The sequence below is a fragment of the Hylaeus anthracinus genome, unplaced genomic scaffold (genome assembly GCF_026225885.1).
Source record: "Hylaeus anthracinus isolate JK02 unplaced genomic scaffold, UHH_iyHylAnth1.0_haploid 3, whole genome shotgun sequence".
Classification (NCBI taxonomy): domain Eukaryota; kingdom Metazoa; phylum Arthropoda; class Insecta; order Hymenoptera; family Colletidae; genus Hylaeus; species Hylaeus anthracinus.
The window spans coordinates 12,239,618-12,260,132 of NW_026535284.1; the positions used below are offsets into that span (position 1 = coordinate 12,239,618).

The 20,515-nt window shown below is 47.0% G+C and overlaps 1 protein-coding gene and 1 long non-coding RNA gene across 7 annotated transcripts in view; one reads left to right on the forward strand and one right to left on the reverse strand.

Annotated features, from left to right (window-relative positions):
- Positions 1–20,515, forward strand: part of LOC128893980 (nephrin-like) — a 348,887-nt gene that overhangs the window by 119,327 nt on the left and 209,045 nt on the right. For all 5 annotated transcript variants that reach the window (XM_054155333.1, XM_054155335.1, XM_054155334.1 and 2 more), the window contains one exon: positions 11,771–11,900. In XM_054155333.1, the coding sequence (XP_054011308.1) occupies positions 11,771–11,900 (130 nt within the window). The remainder of the gene's footprint in view (positions 1–11,770; positions 11,901–20,515) is intronic.
- LOC128893988 (uncharacterized) overlaps positions 1–20,515 on the reverse strand; it is a 73,268-nt gene that overhangs the window by 10,575 nt on the left and 42,178 nt on the right. Inside the window, exon 2 of one of the 2 annotated variants that reach the window (XR_008461442.1) lies at positions 15,410–15,521. This is a non-coding gene — a long non-coding RNA (uncharacterized LOC128893988). Of the gene's footprint in view, positions 1–13,966; positions 15,522–20,515 lie in introns of both variants that reach the window. The other variant, XR_008461443.1, reaches the window with a different exon arrangement.

Here is a 20,515-nt window from a genome sequence, read left to right on the forward strand (position 1 = left end):
TCGGACTACTTTAAAATTCACGAAACTCCAAATTTTTAGACAAATTGCAACTTACAGTCCCAGCTTCTCGACTGTCCATCGATTGATCGAACCGATGTAAAGAATTTCGGGCTCTTTTATCGATTGCTGCGAAAGCTATTAGCGTTCCAAGGGTTCAAGTTCCCATGGTTATTCCCGTGTTCCGTTGGCGTGGAATAAATCGCGCCGCATGCGTCCGCCTGGCTGCGACTTCCGTCGACGCTCGGCGCTCGCGGCAGCTGGACCCGTTGGCTTGTGTGCCCGCGGTGCCAAAAAGTGGGTGACATCGACTGTTGGATCACGCCAATGCGATATCCACATCGAAGCGTTCAACGAAACCAAGATCGCCGCGGTCGATCCGCGTTCGACGTATTTCGCCCGCAAAAAGCACGCCGACGAGAGAGAAAGCTACTTCGATCCCCGACACGTGGATGATGGCCCCGATAGCCTCGCGCACGGAAACGGTCTTTGTTCTGGATTCGAGTGAAATCGATCGCGAAATAGCTTTTTGGCGCCCGTTACGGATCACTTTGTTTTCAATCGCGCGGTTTCCAGCAGGGGGGGGAATTACTCCCCAAAACGGAATTTTAAAGAGGGAAGATTAGACTCTGTGTTTGGGAAATTTGGAGATAATAGGGCCATTTTGTTGATTTTGAAAGCAGCGGATCAAGCGCGGTGAAGAAAGTAAATGTACTGGAAATAAAATTGAAAACCACGAAAAATTGATTCGAACGTGTTATACCATTCGTGTTCTAAAAAGATAAATAGTGGTTATTGATTGATTTCAAGACAACGCTGTTGATTTAATTCGTCGTATTGCCTATCCTGTTATTATCGTGGAATTATCGAAATGCATAGTTCTCTGCCAGGGGAAAGGCCCGCGCTATTTATCCAGCAAACTCGCTAATAATTTTGCAGCGCTCGAAATTGCAAATAGTCGATCCGTTAAAGCGTGTGGACCTTGTTATCGCTGGGAAACGATCAAACATTCCACGGATAGAATTCGCACGAGCACGGGTCGCCATTGTCGGGGCGAGGGCGCGAGTTTTAGCTGGTAACGGTGGTCCATCGATGGTAGATTCGGTCCCCTATCTAGCTCGCCTCAGCTTCAGTATTTGCTTGTTAAGTGACAGTATTGACGCGTGCAACAAGCAAATATCAATATGTCGTCGACCGGCGTACGAACGTCCACTAATCGGAGATCGAGTAATTGCTTTCGTTCGAGCGCGAACCCTAGCCCGTCCAAGTGTAAAGGGGCCGATCGACTGCGAGACGGAAAATTGCATCGTGAAACTTTTCAGGCTTTTTCAATTAAAACGCAATTTAACTGGAGCAATCAGTTAATTAACGGGGAACGTAGCTGTATACCAGCTATATAAGCTGGCCGTTTGAAGCAAAGGAGACTGAGGCTGACAGTAACAGGGGTAGGTTTTGTAACGGGGACCTGCAATTGACGTATTTGTTTACCGACGAGGCAATAAATATCACAAAACCAACAGGCATAATCAAAATATGTTTGAAAAGAGATTTTCCTTTAAGTGCTCTTTACGACTGAAATTAAAGGCTACTCTGCAAATCATTAGGCAATATTATGGGATTATTAATCGAGGGACTTAGCAAGGAAGCCATTTAAAAGATAACATTTTTACAAAATCGTTGGGAAACGAGTAAATATTGCTCAGATGTTTTCGAAAGAGGACACTGATCTGCGAACGACAATTTCCGTGACAATGTACACAGTGAAAGGCACGCGTACGACCGTATTCGTCGACTGTCTTTGGGTCACTGTATAATCGGCCGCGAAAACGCGATATTATTACTAAGTTGGAAACTCCATTCGCCACTCACCACGAATTCCGATTCCTCCCTTCTTAACACGAATTACTTCGACCCGAGTTTACAAACGTTATTTAAAGTTTTCCGAAGAACATTCGCGGGAAGGAGTCTATTCGTTCGCTCACGCTCGTCTCCCGTTTGGAATTCTTCCTGCCTTCGGTTCTTTTGCTCCTACCCTACCCCGCGCGCCATTTCTTAATTCAGAATTAATTCAATTTCACGCTGTCGGTCGACGTCCACGTTTATTTCGCCATTGATTCCGCTTGGAAGTTACGCGAGCGTCGCGTCGAGAACAAAATACTGGGGAACTGTCTCCTGGAATCGACTTTTTTCATCGCGCGCTTTAAATCGACCAACTTTCGTCTCCTCTGGATCTGTTTCTCGCTTGGGAAACGAGAAGAAGCAATGGCATAAAGGTGCAAGAATACGTAGATGATACTAAGATAGTTAATTTAACTCTTTGCACTCTGTGCCATCTCGTTGCAAAATGTGCAACAGGAATTGCATTACGTTAAATAGTCTAACTTTGAAAACGTGTCGTTTTTTATATTATTAGACTCGATTATAGATTCTTATAGCTTTATTGAAGCGTCGACACCACTGCAAAGATAAAGGATTTAGACATTAATATTAGACATAAACCCTTTATGCTTGCAGTGGTTTCACTAACAAAATTTGTTAGACTTTGTAAGGAACTGCTTACTACGCCAGTGGGAAGGTGGGGCCGAATCGACTATTTCTCTGTCCGTGGCAATAGAGGAAACGATCCCGATGGAAAAAAGGCGCCTTAATTCGTTCGTTAACGGGGAACGATCGAACTTTTCGCGAAGGTACGTTGATTAAGCGTACTTTAAACACGGATCTCGTTTGAAATTCTGATCCTGGAACTCCGCCTGTGTTCGAATGATCGCCCTTGCGAATATTCGAAGAACTCGCGTGGAACTTCGTGCCTCCACTGCGACCCATTTGCGGTGGTCCGAAATTTGGACAAAAGTTCGTCAGACTGGGGCCAGCGTTGGTCGAAACGGATTCGTCATAATTGCGGGCAAAACATGCAGTCGATAAGGTCGCGGCAACGCAAACAGATCAGTCGCATTCCCACCCCATGGGGGAAAACGAAAATTCCATTCGGAATTGCTTCGGGTCTCGCAGTGTTTGCCAGAGTCCATTTTAACGCGATTGTTCACGCCATTTGCGAAACCTCGCGACTCAGCGCGCTTCGTTGCAAGGGTAAACACGCGTCACGGGGGCGAACAATTCCATCGAAGGGGTATGCATTGGCAAACTGGATGAGAAGACTACATATGTAGTTAGAGATTGGGAAATCGAGATGCTACTTTAGAAGAAAATTACGATAGGGTTACAGTATTCGCACAGTATTTTCGATCTTACTCCTCGAGGAATGGCGCTTCCAAAGTCTGTCGTGGTTCTGGTAAAGCTCGCGATATTTCACTCATATCTGATTACTCACTGGGCTTCTAGGAATTCCGTCTTTTGACGAGAGCTGAAAGTTCGTAGAAACTTGCGATTCGGTGGCGCTGGACTAGCTGGTCGCCGCAGAATGTTCAGAGACATTTGCAGTATGACAGGAAATTTCATTACACAGGAAATCCGGGGTGATCGGATTCGTCCCTTAAAGGATTGCGGCTAGGCAGGATAATGCGGGCTCGGACGTTCGAGAGGGAGCAACGCTTTGATCCTCGGTCAAAGGCCAACGTCTCCGAAGGGAGAGCGCCGTTACGTGGGCTCCCTTGGCCTATTGTGGCTCCCATTGTTGCGCAAACTGCATTACAACCGGAAGTGGTCGCGACCTCCCTTCCGTGGCTCGTAACTCAGTGTCTCGCGGCCGGGCGCCGGCTTTGCACAATGCAACAGCAACTGCACAGCCTGTAACACCGACGTCGGATATCCACGCTGCTGCGACCCTGCGAGATCCAACGTTACGTCGTGTCGCGAGACACGCTTTAACGTCCTGCTGACGGGCCACTGAGAAACCTCCGTCGAGATCTTAGCCTTTGGAAAGTCGACCTTCGCGAGTCGCGGAGAACGAGAAACTAATAGTATTCCATCGACCAGGTACGATACTATCGATGCGTGCAACGCTTGGACTGTTCTATATAAATGATGTATGAGATTTTCAATGTAACAATGTCACTCTCGCGTCTCGAGAAATGCCTTGATCCTAGAGAAATCTTAGATCACACGGCCACTTTAATCGCAATCGATCTAACTGCACCGCAAACAGACGAAAATGTGTTTTATTTATATAAATAATAACGATGGATACCGCCTGTTTGATCTATCGATCCGATAAAAGCAGCGATTAATCCATAGAGCAAATAGATTCGGAAATTATCGGTACACAAGCGTGTGTTTGCGGCGGGCAACAAAGAGAGCAGAAGCGAGTGCACGCGTACAAAGCGTTGGAACCTCGAGGAACTTCTCGAGTCGAGGCATCGATCGCTCGCAACGTTAAATAGGATAATAAATGTCTATTCCAAGTTCAACGGAGCGGGCTGCGTAATGGCGTATTTTGCGCAACCCCTCTCGGATGGGAGCTTCCGCGAAATGCAAACAAGCTAAGAATATTCGGAAGTAGCGCTTGCGGAATTTGGCTTGGAATTTACCTCGTCCTCTATCCTCTGGCCAAACAATGACTCGATAACAAAACTCCGGAGCGGAGCGTCCTTGTTTACAACGCGATTACGGAGCCTTCCTGTTTAGCGCGAGAGACTCCTCGCGTCGTCTAAGCGTGTACGTGCAAGCGTTAATATTCGATACACCTCAACCACGCCGTAAATTTTCACGGTATTTAGGACTTTCTCGACAAAAACTACGAGGAACGTTTATTTAGATATTTTAGGGGTTGACACTGTAGCACCAAATCAAGCATCATAATCACTAGATAACTCTATCGAGGATGTCTATACGAAATTTCAATAGAATCGGTACACTAGCTAAAATATAACGTATGTCAGTATACCTAAAAGACAGTACTACCCTATAAAAATATTATTGAAAATCCCTTCTTTGATCAACCTATACCACAGTCCATCTGAATCAGAATGTCTCACTCTCTGCCTACTTCCACTATACGCAAGCCTACCACCACTATGGTACTTTCTGAGCCTCGCACGTATGTTCTCACCCTTTCGGAAATCGGACTGACGCGTCGCGAGCATCTCGTCGCCCCTCTCGCGCCCACTAGACGTCGCGGAGAGGAGCAAGTCGCGGACAACAAAGGCGGTCCCAACAGATTAAGGCACCTATTAATAATTTCGAGACGACTTCGTTACGGTATAAACGCGCTACCGATTCCTGTGAAGAGAGGGGATATCTCGAGGGACAAGGAAGTGATATAAGTCAACACGTTGATCGCTGCGTCACACATATACAGTGCTTTTCACTGAAGAACAAACAAAATTAGTTCTGAATGTTAAGTATCGAAGAAAATAAATTTGAATGAAATTCTTAAACTTCAATAATGTTATAAAATAGTTTCCAGTGGTCTTGAAACAAAACTTAATCGCAATAGTTTTCAAAGAGTATTAGTCTGGCAGTCAACGTGTTAAACGATTCGTTCTACTCTCCGGAGACCAGCTCTCAATTAGCCTGGCCGCCAGCAACTGGAATTCCTCTCGCGATTACGCGAGCCTCGAGGAATCGCCTGCCCACGATCGCTCCGCTGACGGGATATCGCCATAATTCGAGCAACTATTACCGCCAACCGAATGAAACTTTTACGGCGATTCGAAAATTCGCTGGAAAAGAGGTTAACGTTTCATTCGGGGCGACATCGGTTGCGAGCTGCTATTATTTTTTCCAGGCTCGCCCGAGCAGAACTCGAAATGCTTTTCAGACGGTTAATTTAGCCGCTCGTCGAACTTTACGGGCCCCTCATCTCGATAGAAGCGGCGTTCAAACCGGGAAAGCTCGTAAACGTCCTAATTAATTTTATGCGGTTCGACTTTCTGGAGCAACCTAGGGCCCGTTGCAAACTGGGGATCTCTGATCCGTTCCTTACGGGATGAAAGTCGGTAGTAAACGTCCATTTCGATAAAACTGAGTGATGGGTTTATGCTATAGGGTGCGTGACCTTCCGGAGTTTCAAAAGTACGCGTCACTTTAAGGATTCTTTGCTAGATAGAGATAAATCGGTGTCAAAACATTTTTTAGCGAAAATTTGTTCGATAACTGTCGCGAGGACCTTGCTATTACATGCCTACCGCGCGACCTTTAGCGACGACTCGCTGTACGCGCTCGTAACTTCTCAACCAGAGCTCCAATCGCGCCGGAACAAAATTCCTCCTGCTTTATTAACTTTCGCCGAGGAAATTCCGAGTCCCAAAGAATGCATAATATAGAGAAGAAGGGTGGGAGGTGAAATGTGACGGTCTTAGAGGAGGCGAGCGTCTCTAACCGTGCAATACCCTCGAAAACGACTTCAGCCGGCTAAGAGCGACCAGAAATCTCGGAGACGAGCGTCGCGAGGCGAAATCTCGCTTAGGAGCCGGTGGCTGCTTACAATAGCAATCGCGAACCACGATTTACTCGGAAGGGACACCGATGAAATTTAAATTCACCGAACTCCCTTGGAGCGTCTTCGTTTTTTCGTGCAACGGAACTTCGTCGCTCCGTTCAAACGATCCGCACGGAAAATAAGGAGAACGCGAACGACTTGTGCTCCGAGACGAACTGCTGAAAGGGTGGGGACAGGGGGAATCTTTGTCGCGGAAATTCAAAGGCATAAAGTGTCGACGAAGCGTCCTGGGAGCGCTATCGCGCCGACCCCTGTAAAGATGTTGAATTTTATGAAACGTCGGGGGGATTCGGCGAAAATATGTAAATACGCAATAAAGCGTAAGTCCTCGCCGCCGCCTTCGTCGTCTGTTTCGTGCACCCGTTCCCCCTTATCCGCTCTCTTCGCCTTCCAGGAGGTTTCGACTGCTGGAACAACGCGAAATTCCGCGCCTGATTCCGTGGGAGATTCAACGGAATCGGCGACAAAGACTGCATCGTCGGCGCAGTTTATGAATCCATCGCTCCTACCGTCTTCTCCTTCGTCGTGCTTTTACAACGAGGCAAATCGATCGGGCGAACGCACCCCCATTCAAAAATACGAGGGAGTTACGCTCGGAGAAATGGGAACTGCCGGCGGGTCGCTAGACTCGATGATAGTTTGCGAAACGGGACCGTCTGGAGTAGAGATTTTCGATGCGGAAGTGGATGAAAAAGGATGTTTGTTATACTCGGTTGGGCTATAATTATTGGAGTAATATTTTCTTTGGGAGGTCGAGCATCAGAGATGCATCCATACCACTCGAACGGTTAACAGAGAATATACAGTCAATCCCATAAATATACCCTCTATGTCTATTGAAGAAATTGAAGTGTATGTCTATTGAAGTGCAACAGGATGAAGAGTTAAATAAATCACCCTCCCAAAGAGTCTGAGAGTGCCCTAAGGTAGCGAAACAACCATGATACTTCAAGAACTCCGAAGGGCGGCATTCAAGGTAATGCGATGCCTTTTTTGGCGTGAGATCCCGTTTCACGGAGCGATCCTAGGTCTTGCACGGGTCCGTGGTCGTATCTCGCGTTACAGGGGGAAGGACACCTGCAAGAAACTAAGGAACCGATTAACGCGACTTGTAATTCGCTGGGCGAGACCCCTCGAGTTAACACGGCCGCGCCGAGTAGACGCGGAGCGGACGAAGGGTGACAATGAGCGCAGACAATGGGCGCCGTTGATACGCTTAGCGCGAGAGCAAAACGGTCGGCCAACTTGGGGAGACCTTCCACGGGAAACTTGCCGGAACGACGGAAGGGGGCACCGAGTACACTCGACTCTCCGTAAATAACGGGTTCGCTGTTCGCTCCTGTCTTATCCTTTCCCCTTTTCCCGGAGAGGGATGGGTGAGTCTCTTTGCACGTTCTGTCGCGCATTCATCCGACCGTGCGAATTGCCGCCATAACGGCGACTAACAGCCGATCTTCCTGCTCGAGTTAATTTGCGAACAAGGCTCCACCTCGAGCACCGACGATCGCGACGTTTGCTTCGTACCCCATTATCCCTTCGACGTCGCGACGACCACTCTACATCTTTGCTGGAGGATGGTCTCTCGAGCTACTCGTCCGATCTTTTTGTTCTAGTATATTTGAGGTGTGTAGCTCGGATGGGAGTCGTAGCTGGTCGATATTCATTTGTTTATTAGCCCTTTGCACTCCAAGTAATATGGGTATATACAGGTAGTCAAATCCAAGACCATTTTTCTTAAATTTAGCACACATCAAATAAAGCACTCTCCTTTTTTCTTGAATTAGAAGACGTCTGTAGGAAAAATCCGTAGACAACCTTATGCTCTCTGTTTTTCAAGATTCTTCGAGTGTCTTCTTTTCCATTAAGGTCTAGTGACGCACGTGGCACGCTGAAGATTGAGAAAAAGTTTCCAGAGTCACGGGGGAGAAAAAAAAAGACGAAAGTTCGCCGTAGACGTCGAACTCCGTCGCGTCTACCGTCAAACTTCTCGGGTTGAACTCATCCAAAACTGTGTCGTGTTGTTGATCACCGCGACACGACAGCGAAACCAAGTATTTTCATAAATCATCCTCGATGACGCGGATTGATCGCGATCTGGATCGATCCAACGATTCTGATCGTTCCTTTACTGGAAACCGACGTGACTCGATGCTCCAGCAGACTAGATCGCGTGGCTCTTACGCCGTCGAATCGGGGGCGTAACGACGACTTTGGCGCGCGCTTCGAAGCTGTCTTATCCCCCGTCTTTATGATATTTTCATGCTCCGAGACTACCGTCTGGCTTAACGACGCCCATCACTACCAACGTGCATAACCGTAGCGAAGGGGATGCTGCAAGTTTGCATCGAAAGTTTCGCTACGGCCGACAATATGGAAACGTTTCATTTTAATCAAGCCCGTGGAACGTACGTTCAACGTGTATCTTTCCGAAATTTGCTGAACTTGAGCGCAATGTTCGATGAAATTGTTACCGATGTAATAAGCCCACTATTGTGTAGGAACAAGAAATATGCGAGCATCGTGCGTCGTGTGCCCGAGTGGGACCAGACTCGAGCAGTTCTCGTTTTCTTTTGCTATTCGAATATTGATATTGGAATATAAATTTCTACCAAAATGTTTAGCTCAAAAAAAGATATCTCCTTCGAGAAAACGCCACCAAAAATATCGGAATAACCTGGGCTAACGATCAGTCGGCTGCGACGCGAATTAAGTCTTAGGAGGTCGTGCGTTGATTTTTAGAGGGCCCTCGAAAATTTTGTGAATGCAAATTCGCGGGTGTGGTCGCGTCGTCTTCGCTTGGCGTCCGTGACGCGAAGGCAAACGTTGATTCCGGTCGATAACGAATTCATTAAATGCGTTTCGAATGCGACGCGGGCCCCCGAGTCCGCCATTAGCGCGCCACCGGACGATTCGAGCAGCGCCTCGGGTCTTTGAGGGTTAATTGCGGACGTGTTGCGGAATTCCATTAATCGAAACGGCTTTCAAGGCTTCCATGGTATTTAAACTACACGCGGACACGCGCGCGCTGCTCGCGGCTGATCGATGGCCGCGACCGAGGTCGCTTTCGTGTCCAGCCGCGCGGAAACGCCGCCTACATAAGTAATATCGACAGAGCGAACCTGGACTCCCTATTGCTCTCGTGGAAAATCGCTGCTGCCAGAGGCGTTCTCCGGTTACGATTTTGGTAGAGAGAGAACCCCATGTTGGAGGACCTACGGTGACTTTGAGAATCTTTTCTGACTGAATAATGAAATTAACGAGAAATCTGCTTATAGGCGTTTGATTTGCATATTTTCAAGTCTACTAAATCAAGTTCCTGATGATTAAATTATAATTTTTCTTAAAGATATGATACATATATTTAGAGACACCCTGTTTAGAAAGATGACATCCGCAAAAGCCACTACAGTAGGCGCATCGTGCCTAAGAGGTTATTATTGGAATTATTAAATTTTTGTTTATACTTGAGAATACACGAAACAAAGGCCTTTAAACAAATTTTTCGACCTAGGAGGAGTGACGGCAGAGAATATTTGAAGGTAAGGTCGTTAACGTCCGTCGTCTGTCGTCGGGGATCCCGCCGTGGGCCGTCATTAATTTCGCGGTCGTTTGGCTAAGCCGTGTAGTTTTTTAGTTAATTTCGTAGCGCCGGAGGCGGCGATGCCAGCAGCGCGGGACTAATCCGATTACGCCAGTTCCAAGGGAAGGAGGCGCGACGGTTATGAAAAATTCCAGCAGCCGGGCCCTCGGTAAAAAGTAAACATTAAATTGTCGGCTAACCAACGAAATACTGGCATGAAATTATAACGAATCCCGGGAAAGAATATCTTCCCGACGGGGGTTGTTTCTGTTTCCCCGCTGGAAGTAAGAACCGTTGCCGTACAAGCCACCAAACAGCCGTCAGCCACCAGGGTAAAGTAACTGCTTGTTGCGCGTCGCTCGAGCCCGTTACGACATGGCAAAAACTGCGAATTCAAATGAGCGCCGTTACCATGGGGCGTTTATATGATAAAGAGTCGCCCTTAAGCGATATTTATATCCGACGCGGTCGGTTCAGCCGCGAAATAAATACGAAGCGTATGCTAAACCCCGCGCTTGTCTCTTTCGCGCTGCCCGAGCAGCGGCTCGGATTTTCGCGAGAAATCTTCACGGCGGTGATCCAAAGCTATCTGTCGAGCGTCGTTGCGGGGCTGCGGGTTGCAAATACCCCCGACATTGCTCTATCTCTGCCACAGATTAACATGGGGAAGACGTACCGCGTTACGAATACGTTTGCAATGATGAATGGTGTCTTGCTGGTGGCAGGGTGTGACCGAAGGCACATGTGCCAACGTTCGCCAAAGTTCCATGCATTGTTCGTGTATGGTCAGAAATTGGGGGCGTTTCTGGATAAACAAGGTCGAAGATTCCAGGTTCGCCGAGGCGAGACGCGAGGATGTTTCGGTTCGGATAGATCAGCGACAAAAAAGTAGTCCCAACGAAGTCTCCCGACGCGGGCGATCGCAGCTTCGATTCTTGTTTCGGTCGTCCAGCGCGGAGAAAACGAAGGCGGCGGACCGAATCGAATGGAAACTCGTTTCTTCGGAATAGCCTACCGGAAATTCCCAAAGGAATTGCCCTTTTCCGTGCGATATCAGACCCCGGAGCTTTCCACTTACCCGCTCAAGGGGGATCGTCTTCCGCAAGCACGATGCTGCGGCTGGTTTACGGCATCCCGCCGGAACCGAATTTCATAAGCGGATCTCTTAATCCAGGGACGAGTGCGCTTTACATATCGCTGCCGAGGATCGTCCTCTTTCGATTGTGTCCGCATCGTAATATCTGGATTTCCGGCATCGAGGAACTCCGCCCGGGTATTCTGGCCATTTCGCTGCATCTCCTCGTCGTAACCTCACCAAAGGCTTGCCCGTTATTTCACGATAAACAAGCGTCCTCCCCACAATCCCCATGTAAAGCAAGGATTTCTTTGATACTTTTAGCAGGAGAGGTGAGGGTAGCAAAAGTACCTTCAATTTTGTCTCTAAAACATCAACCAAGCAGGCTTGTTGAACATCATTTGGTGTACATTCGATAGATTCTTGAGTTGAAACCATCCGGAGCCACGCGTTTGTGGACAGTGCACACGTTGATCTACTTCAAATCTTTGAACTGCTGTGTTGCGCGTATGTACGAACATACGTCTGATTGCATCGAACGTAAACAGCCGGTGGTCGGGGCTTTAAGGGTCGGCTAGAAACTGCATGCGTTGCAAACTATTTGTTCCATGATACATGTTTGCCGAGCAAGGGCCATTTGATGGTCGAAAACATTCCTGAAAAGGAATCCTTGTTAGAAAAGCGATTAAATTTATATTAAGTATCGATGTTTTGCTTGCAGTTCCGTTGGTGAATATCAGCGTCGTGGAGGGAAAGCCAGCGGAATTGCCATGCGACATCACTCCGCCGGGAGAGGACACCCTGCACATGGTTTTCTGGTTCAAAGACGAGGCTGGAGTGCCCCTTTACACGTGAGTAACTCGTTTTATCGTTAGGACTGCCAAAAGATAGCCATCGAGAACTGTTCAGGTCTGTTGGAAGAAACGTCTTCCAAATACAGAAACTAAAAATCCATTCTTTGAAAAGAGACAGTTTCAAATTATATTTACCCAGCGATAGGAATCTGTGCAGACTTGCTCGTTGTAGGCTTCGATTCCTCGTTGGTTGGGGAAACGGTTGGCGTGCAAGGAATTCGTAACTTCCACGACTAATATGCAGTAAACTGCGGTCGGTGCATCGCGCTCTTTTCCACGTTACAGGAGCCAGTGGCGCGCCATGACACGCGGAATACAGGCCAGTCGGCGTTATTAAATGCGCGTCACTGTTCGCTGGCCAGTTGGCCCTCGCCACTCGAACTCGAAATTCCTTTCTGCATTCCGTTTCGCTGGACGTGGCCCGCGATGTTTCGCCGTTCCCGAGTTGGCCGTAATAACGCACCGCAAAAGGCAATCGTAAAGGGATTCTCCTCGCGAAGGCCACGTTTTTCCTTTACCCACCGACCAAATTTCCAGCAAACTTTTCCCGCGGCTGACCAGCAAAGTCGGCCAATTGATACATTCCAAAAGATCCAAAGTTTCGCTGAAATAAACCATGGTCGCATAAAAAAATGCCGGTAGGGGCGAGAATGTAGGGTCGCAAATACGATTCCGTTCCGAGAATATAATTTTTCACTAATCGGTCCAACTGTGTTCCGTTCGTGCGGACGGATCGATGCGGGCGCGAAACGTTTTAATTGACAATTATTTCGCTCGATCGCGCCACCGTAATTTCCCTTAATGAACCTGCAAATCGGCCGTCTGAATTTAAATATAGCGCTACATCGTTCGGAATAATTTTTCGCTTCGCGAGATGATGAGACAGTGAGCTCAAGCCGCACGGTAAAAGCCCATCCTGAAAGCTATTTCTTATGAAATACAATCCCTACGAGACACGAATCCCCTTAATTGACAATTATCACGGCCGATTACTCGTTATGATTTTTCTCCGGGAACTTCGGAGCGGACCGATTTAAATTGGACACTGGTGGCTCTCTCGCGCGATAATTTCTATCGGGTCGGCGTAATTAAAGCTGGCGCTCTTTCGAGGAGTTCTCGCGATCGAATTTCGCATAAATAAAGCGCCTTTAGACCATGGAACACGATGGATCAAAAAGGTCCAAGTACTTAGTGCCTCGCCGGTAAACTAAAAGCTTTATTATGACTTCGCAAGAGTGAAACGCCTGAGAAACACCGTACGATGATTAGAAAACTTTCCAGCTTGCGTCAGTGATCTGTCGCAGCCGTGGCACCGGTTTGAAGTGCGCCACTCGAGTCGAAGGAACGCAAACAGCGGCAGACCCGATTCTTCCGCGTATATCCATGAAATCCAACGCTGCGTTTTATCCTTTACCGCGTTGTGTCGCGGAAACACGTTTCCCATTTTCATTCCCGTCGCGGACGTAGCATCAGCAAATAAGCCCACCACGTAACCCACGATTAATCCGTATTTTGAAACCCTTCGATACTTTCAACGAGATATCCGTGCACGGAAGACAAACATTGCGTTCCCCGACGGCGAGCAAATAAAACTCGAAAACGCTTATCCCCGGCTCAGCTATATCGCACGCATGTACTTCTGCCCTGTGGCCTTTGCCCTTTCCACCAGCCCTCCTCGTCCTGTCCCGGGCTCTTTTCCTGTTCCCGCGTACGTACATGCGCTGCTTCCTGTCCGCCGAATAGCCACGCCAACAAACGGCGGATAAAAATAGAATGGCCCCAGCCTGGACGGACAGCGCGATATTACCACGGTTTTTCGATATTTTTCGTAATTCGCGATAGTTTGGCGAAGTTTCGCAATTAAACTTGCACGGGCTAGTGCTCCGTCGGCCGCGAGATCCGATAGCGATCGTTTTTCAATACTACTGCTACTATTCCGGACGCACGCGGGAAGAGAACTGTTTCTTGACGATTAATGGAGCGTCTGTCTTTAAACCTTATCCTCGAGGGAAGTTTCATCTATACGGCTGAGGGTAGTGTCAGGTTAAATGGGAAAATCTCACCTTGGATATATTGAGAAAGAAGCTAGAGAACTTCAAAGCAGTGCTGATTGCACATCCACGTTTATGACACTGGTTGATGCTCGAGTTAGGAAGACCACGCGTCTCTTAATCAAATTTTACTCTGGAGGTTTTTCCTTGTTTATTCCTGACTTTATTCAGGCGACACCCCGTGTATAGTGTTGCCATAGCACGGATGCTGTTTTTCCTTGCAGTTTGTTCATTCGTATTCCATTACGCGCATGGCTGAATCAATATTTACGATGTTTTGATGGTTCCCCGACGAAGGTTGCGGTTGCGTTTGAAACAGTCAAGCGTGATCAACGTTGTCGCGAGTTATAGCATGGCTACGAATTCACTGCTCGATCTCTCCGTACCTCTTCCTGGTTCTCGACAACTTTCGAAAATTTAATTCAAACTAGTTTCGTTCCAAGATTTCTCTTTCCGCTTTTTGTAAGAATTTTTGTTCTGACCTTTGTAAGGACAATTGAATTGATCCGTTTAGCTCCATCCACTGTGAAATATGCTACACGTGGTGTATCAAGCTGTGAACCTGACAATGAAAAGAGTGAATTCATACATCCCACCAGTGAAAAGGCTGAAGTCGATCGTTTAATCGCTGTCGATGGCAGTCACCTATACGTGTCATCGAGGTTCACCGAGACAACTGCAACGTCGCGTCCGTCAGGGTCCTCTATAGCGGTTGAGCGTACACGCCTAATGAGGATCGCAGCGACGCACAATCAACTTCCTGGCACGTAATTATAGCGTGTCGATAAATTTCAATCGGCGGCTGAAGGGATACCGCGACGCGGGTACGAGGGGGGCGGCTTGCTTTCGAGATTCTGGCAGCTTTATCGGCGAATAATTGATAACCGTTGCGACGCCTAGGTGTTGTTCGCGTATCAACGTAACTGCACCGTCGGAAACTCGGATGGAATCGTTGTGTGCGCATACTTCAACGGGCCGCGTGATTAATTGACGTCCTTCGTCCGTGGTATTGGCGCCAATTGAAAAACTAGGGAGCAAGATTGCCACGATTATGGCGAAGATCGATAAATCATCCAAGATTCCGTGCCGTAAGCAAAACGACTCGATTAGACGCGATGATGACGTTGGCAACCTCAAAGACGAGAGAGTGGAAGTAACCGCGCGACAGTTACCAAACGGAGGACTCTGTTTCTTGTTGATCGAATTATAATTTTCAACAGATGCCCCCATTCTGTAAAATTGAAGTCGAGAATCCTCTACCCATACCTCGGGTATTGGTAATGGGGGATTTCAGAGCCTTATGCGAGTCCCTTTAAATGAAATCGCGCCATCGACACGTACGAAGCGACACCGAGCGGGTTTTTCCGCGCGTTACCAGTTCGTAAGCCATTCGAAGTAACGATTACTATGATAAGAACGGGTCTACGAGTCTCTCTCGGCGCGCTGTAGTCCGACCTTTATTCGTCTCTCGACGCTTCCTTCAGGATCATCGCGCCGTTCACACTTTCGTCGTTGCCTCGCCTATCTCCAGCCAAGTGGTTTCCAAAACTTCTTCAATCGCGTTCACCTGAAAAAGAAAGAATTTTTGTTAGAATATATCTAATTGATATAAAAAAAGTACTTTTGTTACACTTACGAAGTCGTTCATTTCTCTCCGTTTCAAATTTCTATCCACTTTATTAAAAATTAGTCGAATAGAGACTCAAGATTTACAGGAGGGAACAAGTCGAGGGGTTCGTATGCAACCGAGTTTGATAAAATTAATAGTCCTCGCGCAGGATTTGAATTCAAAAGCGGACAGGCCGATTGAGCGCCGGGAGCGGCGCTCCCGTTTCGTCACGTTAATTGCGTATTTATGAAAATTCGAAACGCGTCATAATAATCGGATTTCTGGATGCAAGTCCCGCCACCGCGGGGGTTATTTACAGCGTTAGCAGTTGGAGATCAAAGGGCTGATTCGATTCGCTGGGAAGCCGACTGGACAAGCAATTTCCTGCGGGATACGCAGCGCGGCGCGACTAGGGAAACCTTCGCGGGAAAATATGCAGGAAGCGTGGAATAAAGTTTCCGTAAACGAGCTTTAGAGGAATACGATTTTGCGAATCTAGAAAGACTACCAAGGGTAGCATATTTGAAAAGAGAAGTTGAGAATTGACAATGATTAATTGTACCACGTTTAGTGGATGCACTTGTGTCTAACTAACCTGTAATTAACTCTATCAAAAAGGTATCAACACGCCGTGATTTTCTGGGACAATTTCAGCGCCGGCGATCGAATATTTTCGGTGTAGGTTGGAAAAAGGATCGGTGGGGGCCAGGTTGAATAGACACGCGAATACTTATCCCGTTGTTTACGAAGCCATCTCATTAGGGAAGTATTCGGAAGCTCGCGGACATATCAATGTTGCGTGTGCTCGTTGGCGCACTAATTATAACATACCATGCGAGGAAGGGTCGGTATGCGAACTATGCTCGTAGCTGAACACACGACCTGCCCTCTTGGTAACCCCTGTCCTTGTAAACGACACACGCGCGATCCTACTGCCGCTTTTCGTCGCGTCCTGTTATCAAACATTCATTATGTGTCCCCTCTTATAGCTTACGGCGGCTATCACGGCTTGGAACCTTTGTTCGAATAAATGTTAGCCGTCGAATTAATGATGATATTTGTTTTCTCACTATATCGCGTTGCTTGCGATCCCAAAAATTTTTCAAATGAAATAATAATGCCTCTGCTTGGAAAGAAAATAAATTTTCTGTCTAGAAAAATTTGGAGAATTTTATAGAACAAAGATTATTCGAACCATCAGGGTTTACGCGCTTGGAAGCTGACGCACTGGACGCAATAAAGTGCTGACCGGTGACTGCGGCGTCCACGAAATTGTCCCGGTACAGACAGTTGGCGCTATTACCAAACGTTAAGATATCCCTCTTTCTTCTATCAAAACTACCATGTAAATGCGAGTCAGCGTTTTAAAGAAAGGGATGAATCTAGGGGGATGGAAACGAATCCCAGAACGCGCGTAACGGAAACAGCAGAGAATCACATCTAGTTCGAGAATCGCTTTTATTAGACAGAGTTGTCGACTCTTCCAGTGTCTTTGTTCTCGCGAGCTTTGGGTTTGTCTAAATGTTAAGGCAATACTGCGGGTAATACGGTTAATTGAAACAACAAAAGAACAAGGAAATCTTCCGACGAAATTGTTGAGAACAGAGTTTGCTTGCTTTGGAAGTCTAGGAAAACTGAGTTTTCGTATTATAATTAGGGTTCCAGAGAATGCAATTAACGAAAGGGTTGATTCCTTCTTCAGAGCAGACTGAACCCTACCATAATCGTTCCTGGAATAGTTACTTCATAGGGGAACTATGTGTTTAAACGGACATAATTTATGAGGCAGGTATATAGAGCTAGGTCGGACTTCGCAAGGTGACCCCTGGAGATCCTAATCGGCATCTTGACCCGGGACCACCTTCCTGACCCCGTTTGCCCCTGGGCGTCTAACCGAGCTCTCGATCCCGCTGAAGTATAGGCTCCGTGGAAACCACTGATCTCCAGGGTTAATCCGAACACGGTCGCGTTTTCCACTCGTAGTTCACCGTTAACGACGACAACGCGATTCCACTCGATAAACTCTCCCTTCCTAAGTCATTGGGGAAACATCACTAGTCGATACAAGGCCTTCATACCAGCTTCCAACGACCATTACAATTTAACCACTCCAGGAACAGAATTGTATTAGGTCATCCTATAAGTTCGTGTTGCTGGCTTACTTTAGGAAAGAGAGAATCTCAAAATTCCCAATTACTTTCCGAGTAATAAAAATCGAAATAACGTACAAAATTTTGACGAACACGCCGCTGGATTCTACGTAATTGTTTAATCGACTGGTCGTATTTCAAAAAACGATTCACGCTATCCGAGCGGCAATAAATTTCTACGCTAGTCCGCGATAAACGAGAAAATAAAATATGCAAGGTCCAATTTTTCCAAACTAACAGGAAATATTTTTTTCAAGTGTAGAGAGTCGGACGATTTAATGCGACGCGACCGGCGGTTCTATCTAGATAAAATGTATCCGCGTTTTGAAAGCTGTTTTCGGTGGTATTTTTTAAGAGTGAAATATCGACATGGGCGACAAAGGACGTGCCACTAAATAAATCAATCAGTGAAACTCAAAAAATTGGATACATTTTCCCACATCAAGAGGTGTTCAAATAATGCGTCGACTCATTGTGGCACAGAACGTTCGCTTATCGAATGAATTTTTTAATCGAACGAAGGGCCGTTATTTGAATGACCGTCTCAAAAACAAAAAAAAAAAAAAACAATCATGCTAACCCTGTTTAAACAGAGATATTCCAGATGATCACCAGACCACACCTCGAGGTTTAACGATCGATCAGTCTGGTTGTTGAAAACGTTGCGATTTTTCCGCTCAAAAAAAAGTTGCCGCCCGAGGGGGTTGGTAGGCTCGATTGTTCTCATTTGGTACATAAACTCAGCTGCCGCGAATCGCTGGTAGTCTCGAATCAAATTTTAGAAAATAACGGAATTCGATTTCCAGGCCGGCCAGCGCACACAAAGGAGGTTTTCGCTTGTTGCTGTTGGCGAATTTCAGGTGCGCGTCGAGGGTTACCAAGGGGAGAATCGGGGGTCTCGACATTGCGTTTCCGGTGTTGACCGCGGGGCGACGTTTCATTGTTCGATCGCGTCGCGAAGCCGAACCCGCCGCGGCGTAACGCTCGCGAGTGATTTATACGCGTATGAACCACAGGGGAGGAAGGGGGGAGGGGTCACCGATAATTACGGTAATTACAATTAATCAGATTTATGCGTGTTAACTATAAATCTGATTAGATCCGGTTACATTGGAACGATAATGATTAAATCTCTGTAAACGCGCAAACCCCGACTCTCTGGTCAAGTACAAATTATTGTGCGAACGCAGCGCAAACCTGCAAACCACCCTCCACCCCGTCGTCTAGTATTGTTGATCGAATTTCAGCGCGGATAATGCTTGACGCGACCACTGGGACCTCGACGCGAACGATAAAGAAAAAGCTCGAGTGTCGTGGAGTTTATGGTCTGTCTTCGGTCGACTCTATTTCTGCGATTCGACAGCTGTGACCTCGACGCTGGACGTCCTGGAATAAAATTTTCGACCACGGGGTGGTCCCTTGATCCCTAATCGAAACACCGCCACCGCAGGTGACGACGGCCTGCTGTAAAATTTCAAAGGGCGCTCGGTCCAGATTTTCAGTGGAATAATAGGAATCAAGTTTTACACGCGGAATTTTGAATAGATTTGTCGTGATTTGAAGAATTAAAATTAATACATTAGGACGTATAAATCAGAGATTCAAATATTTAGTAGTTTCTCTTTTTTTTTTTTTTAAAGAGTCTACTATATATTTAAAATTTTTTAAAGAAAGGGCAGACAAATTCATCGCTACAATTAACCTCAGTAATCCTATTTCGACACAAACTTGTGGCAAAAGTATTATTAATTTTCGAGAAGCCTCGCTGCTAAATTCCCCGAGGGGTCAGGCGCGGATTCATGCGGAAACGAAGGGGTTGGAAGTTACGTTCGGTTACGGGGCCGTTTCGGGAGCGGCATAGGATTCGCCTAGTTTCCGATCGAGATTTTCGAATGGAGTTCTCCGCGAAGCAATAGGTTTCGACCTACGAATCCGGGGCCAAGACCTAGGCGAGGAAGATCGTCCGACCAGTTTCGACCCGGCACGTAATCCAGGGGCGAATCCCCAAGATCAACGGTCCGGTTTCAGCGGAAGCCCTCCGTCGACCATTCGACCTTTGCTAACCGATTCGTAGCTAGCCTGCCCCACCAGCGCGAAGAACGATCCTCGCTAGAAATTTCACTCTGTTTGCCCACCACTCTATCTTTACCGTTTAACGATCGCGTTACGGGGATCGCGTGTGGCCAGCGTTTCGCTTCCACCCTTACTCCGCCTCGCTACCAAGAAACTTTTTCTCGTTTCAACTTTCTTCCTTGGACGCTTGGACTCGTCGCGATCCTGCGAATTTATTTCACTTCTTCGGGGTTTTGAGCTGCAGATGTATTTTATCGATACTCTCCCAACGTAAATAGCTTCATCCAATGATTAATTACAGCATAATTATTGCACGCGTGTCTTTAAAATGTTTGTGTTAGAGATAATGCTACTTTGGTAAATATTAAATATTGACAAAGTATTCGGCACGAATTCATGGATAAGCTAATAGTACAAGGCACATACCTTTAAATGCAATGGCAAATTTTCTATCCCTATCACTATCAATCGCGAATGTAGCATAGATTGTAGTATAATTCTGATCGACTAGAAAAACGTCGATCCTCCGTGTAAGAATCACTTCGAGGTGTCTCAGAGGCACCTGGAAGACGGTCAGCCGCGAATGGAGATGTGGATCGTGCGAGTATCATCCACCCTTCCGCGCTGCGAACCCCATAAATCAGCCCGCGCTGTGACGTCGTTCATCCCCCCGCTTTATTTCTCTTCCCTTTGCTCTCAGCCGCTTATCCTCTGTTAGTGATGCCCCGG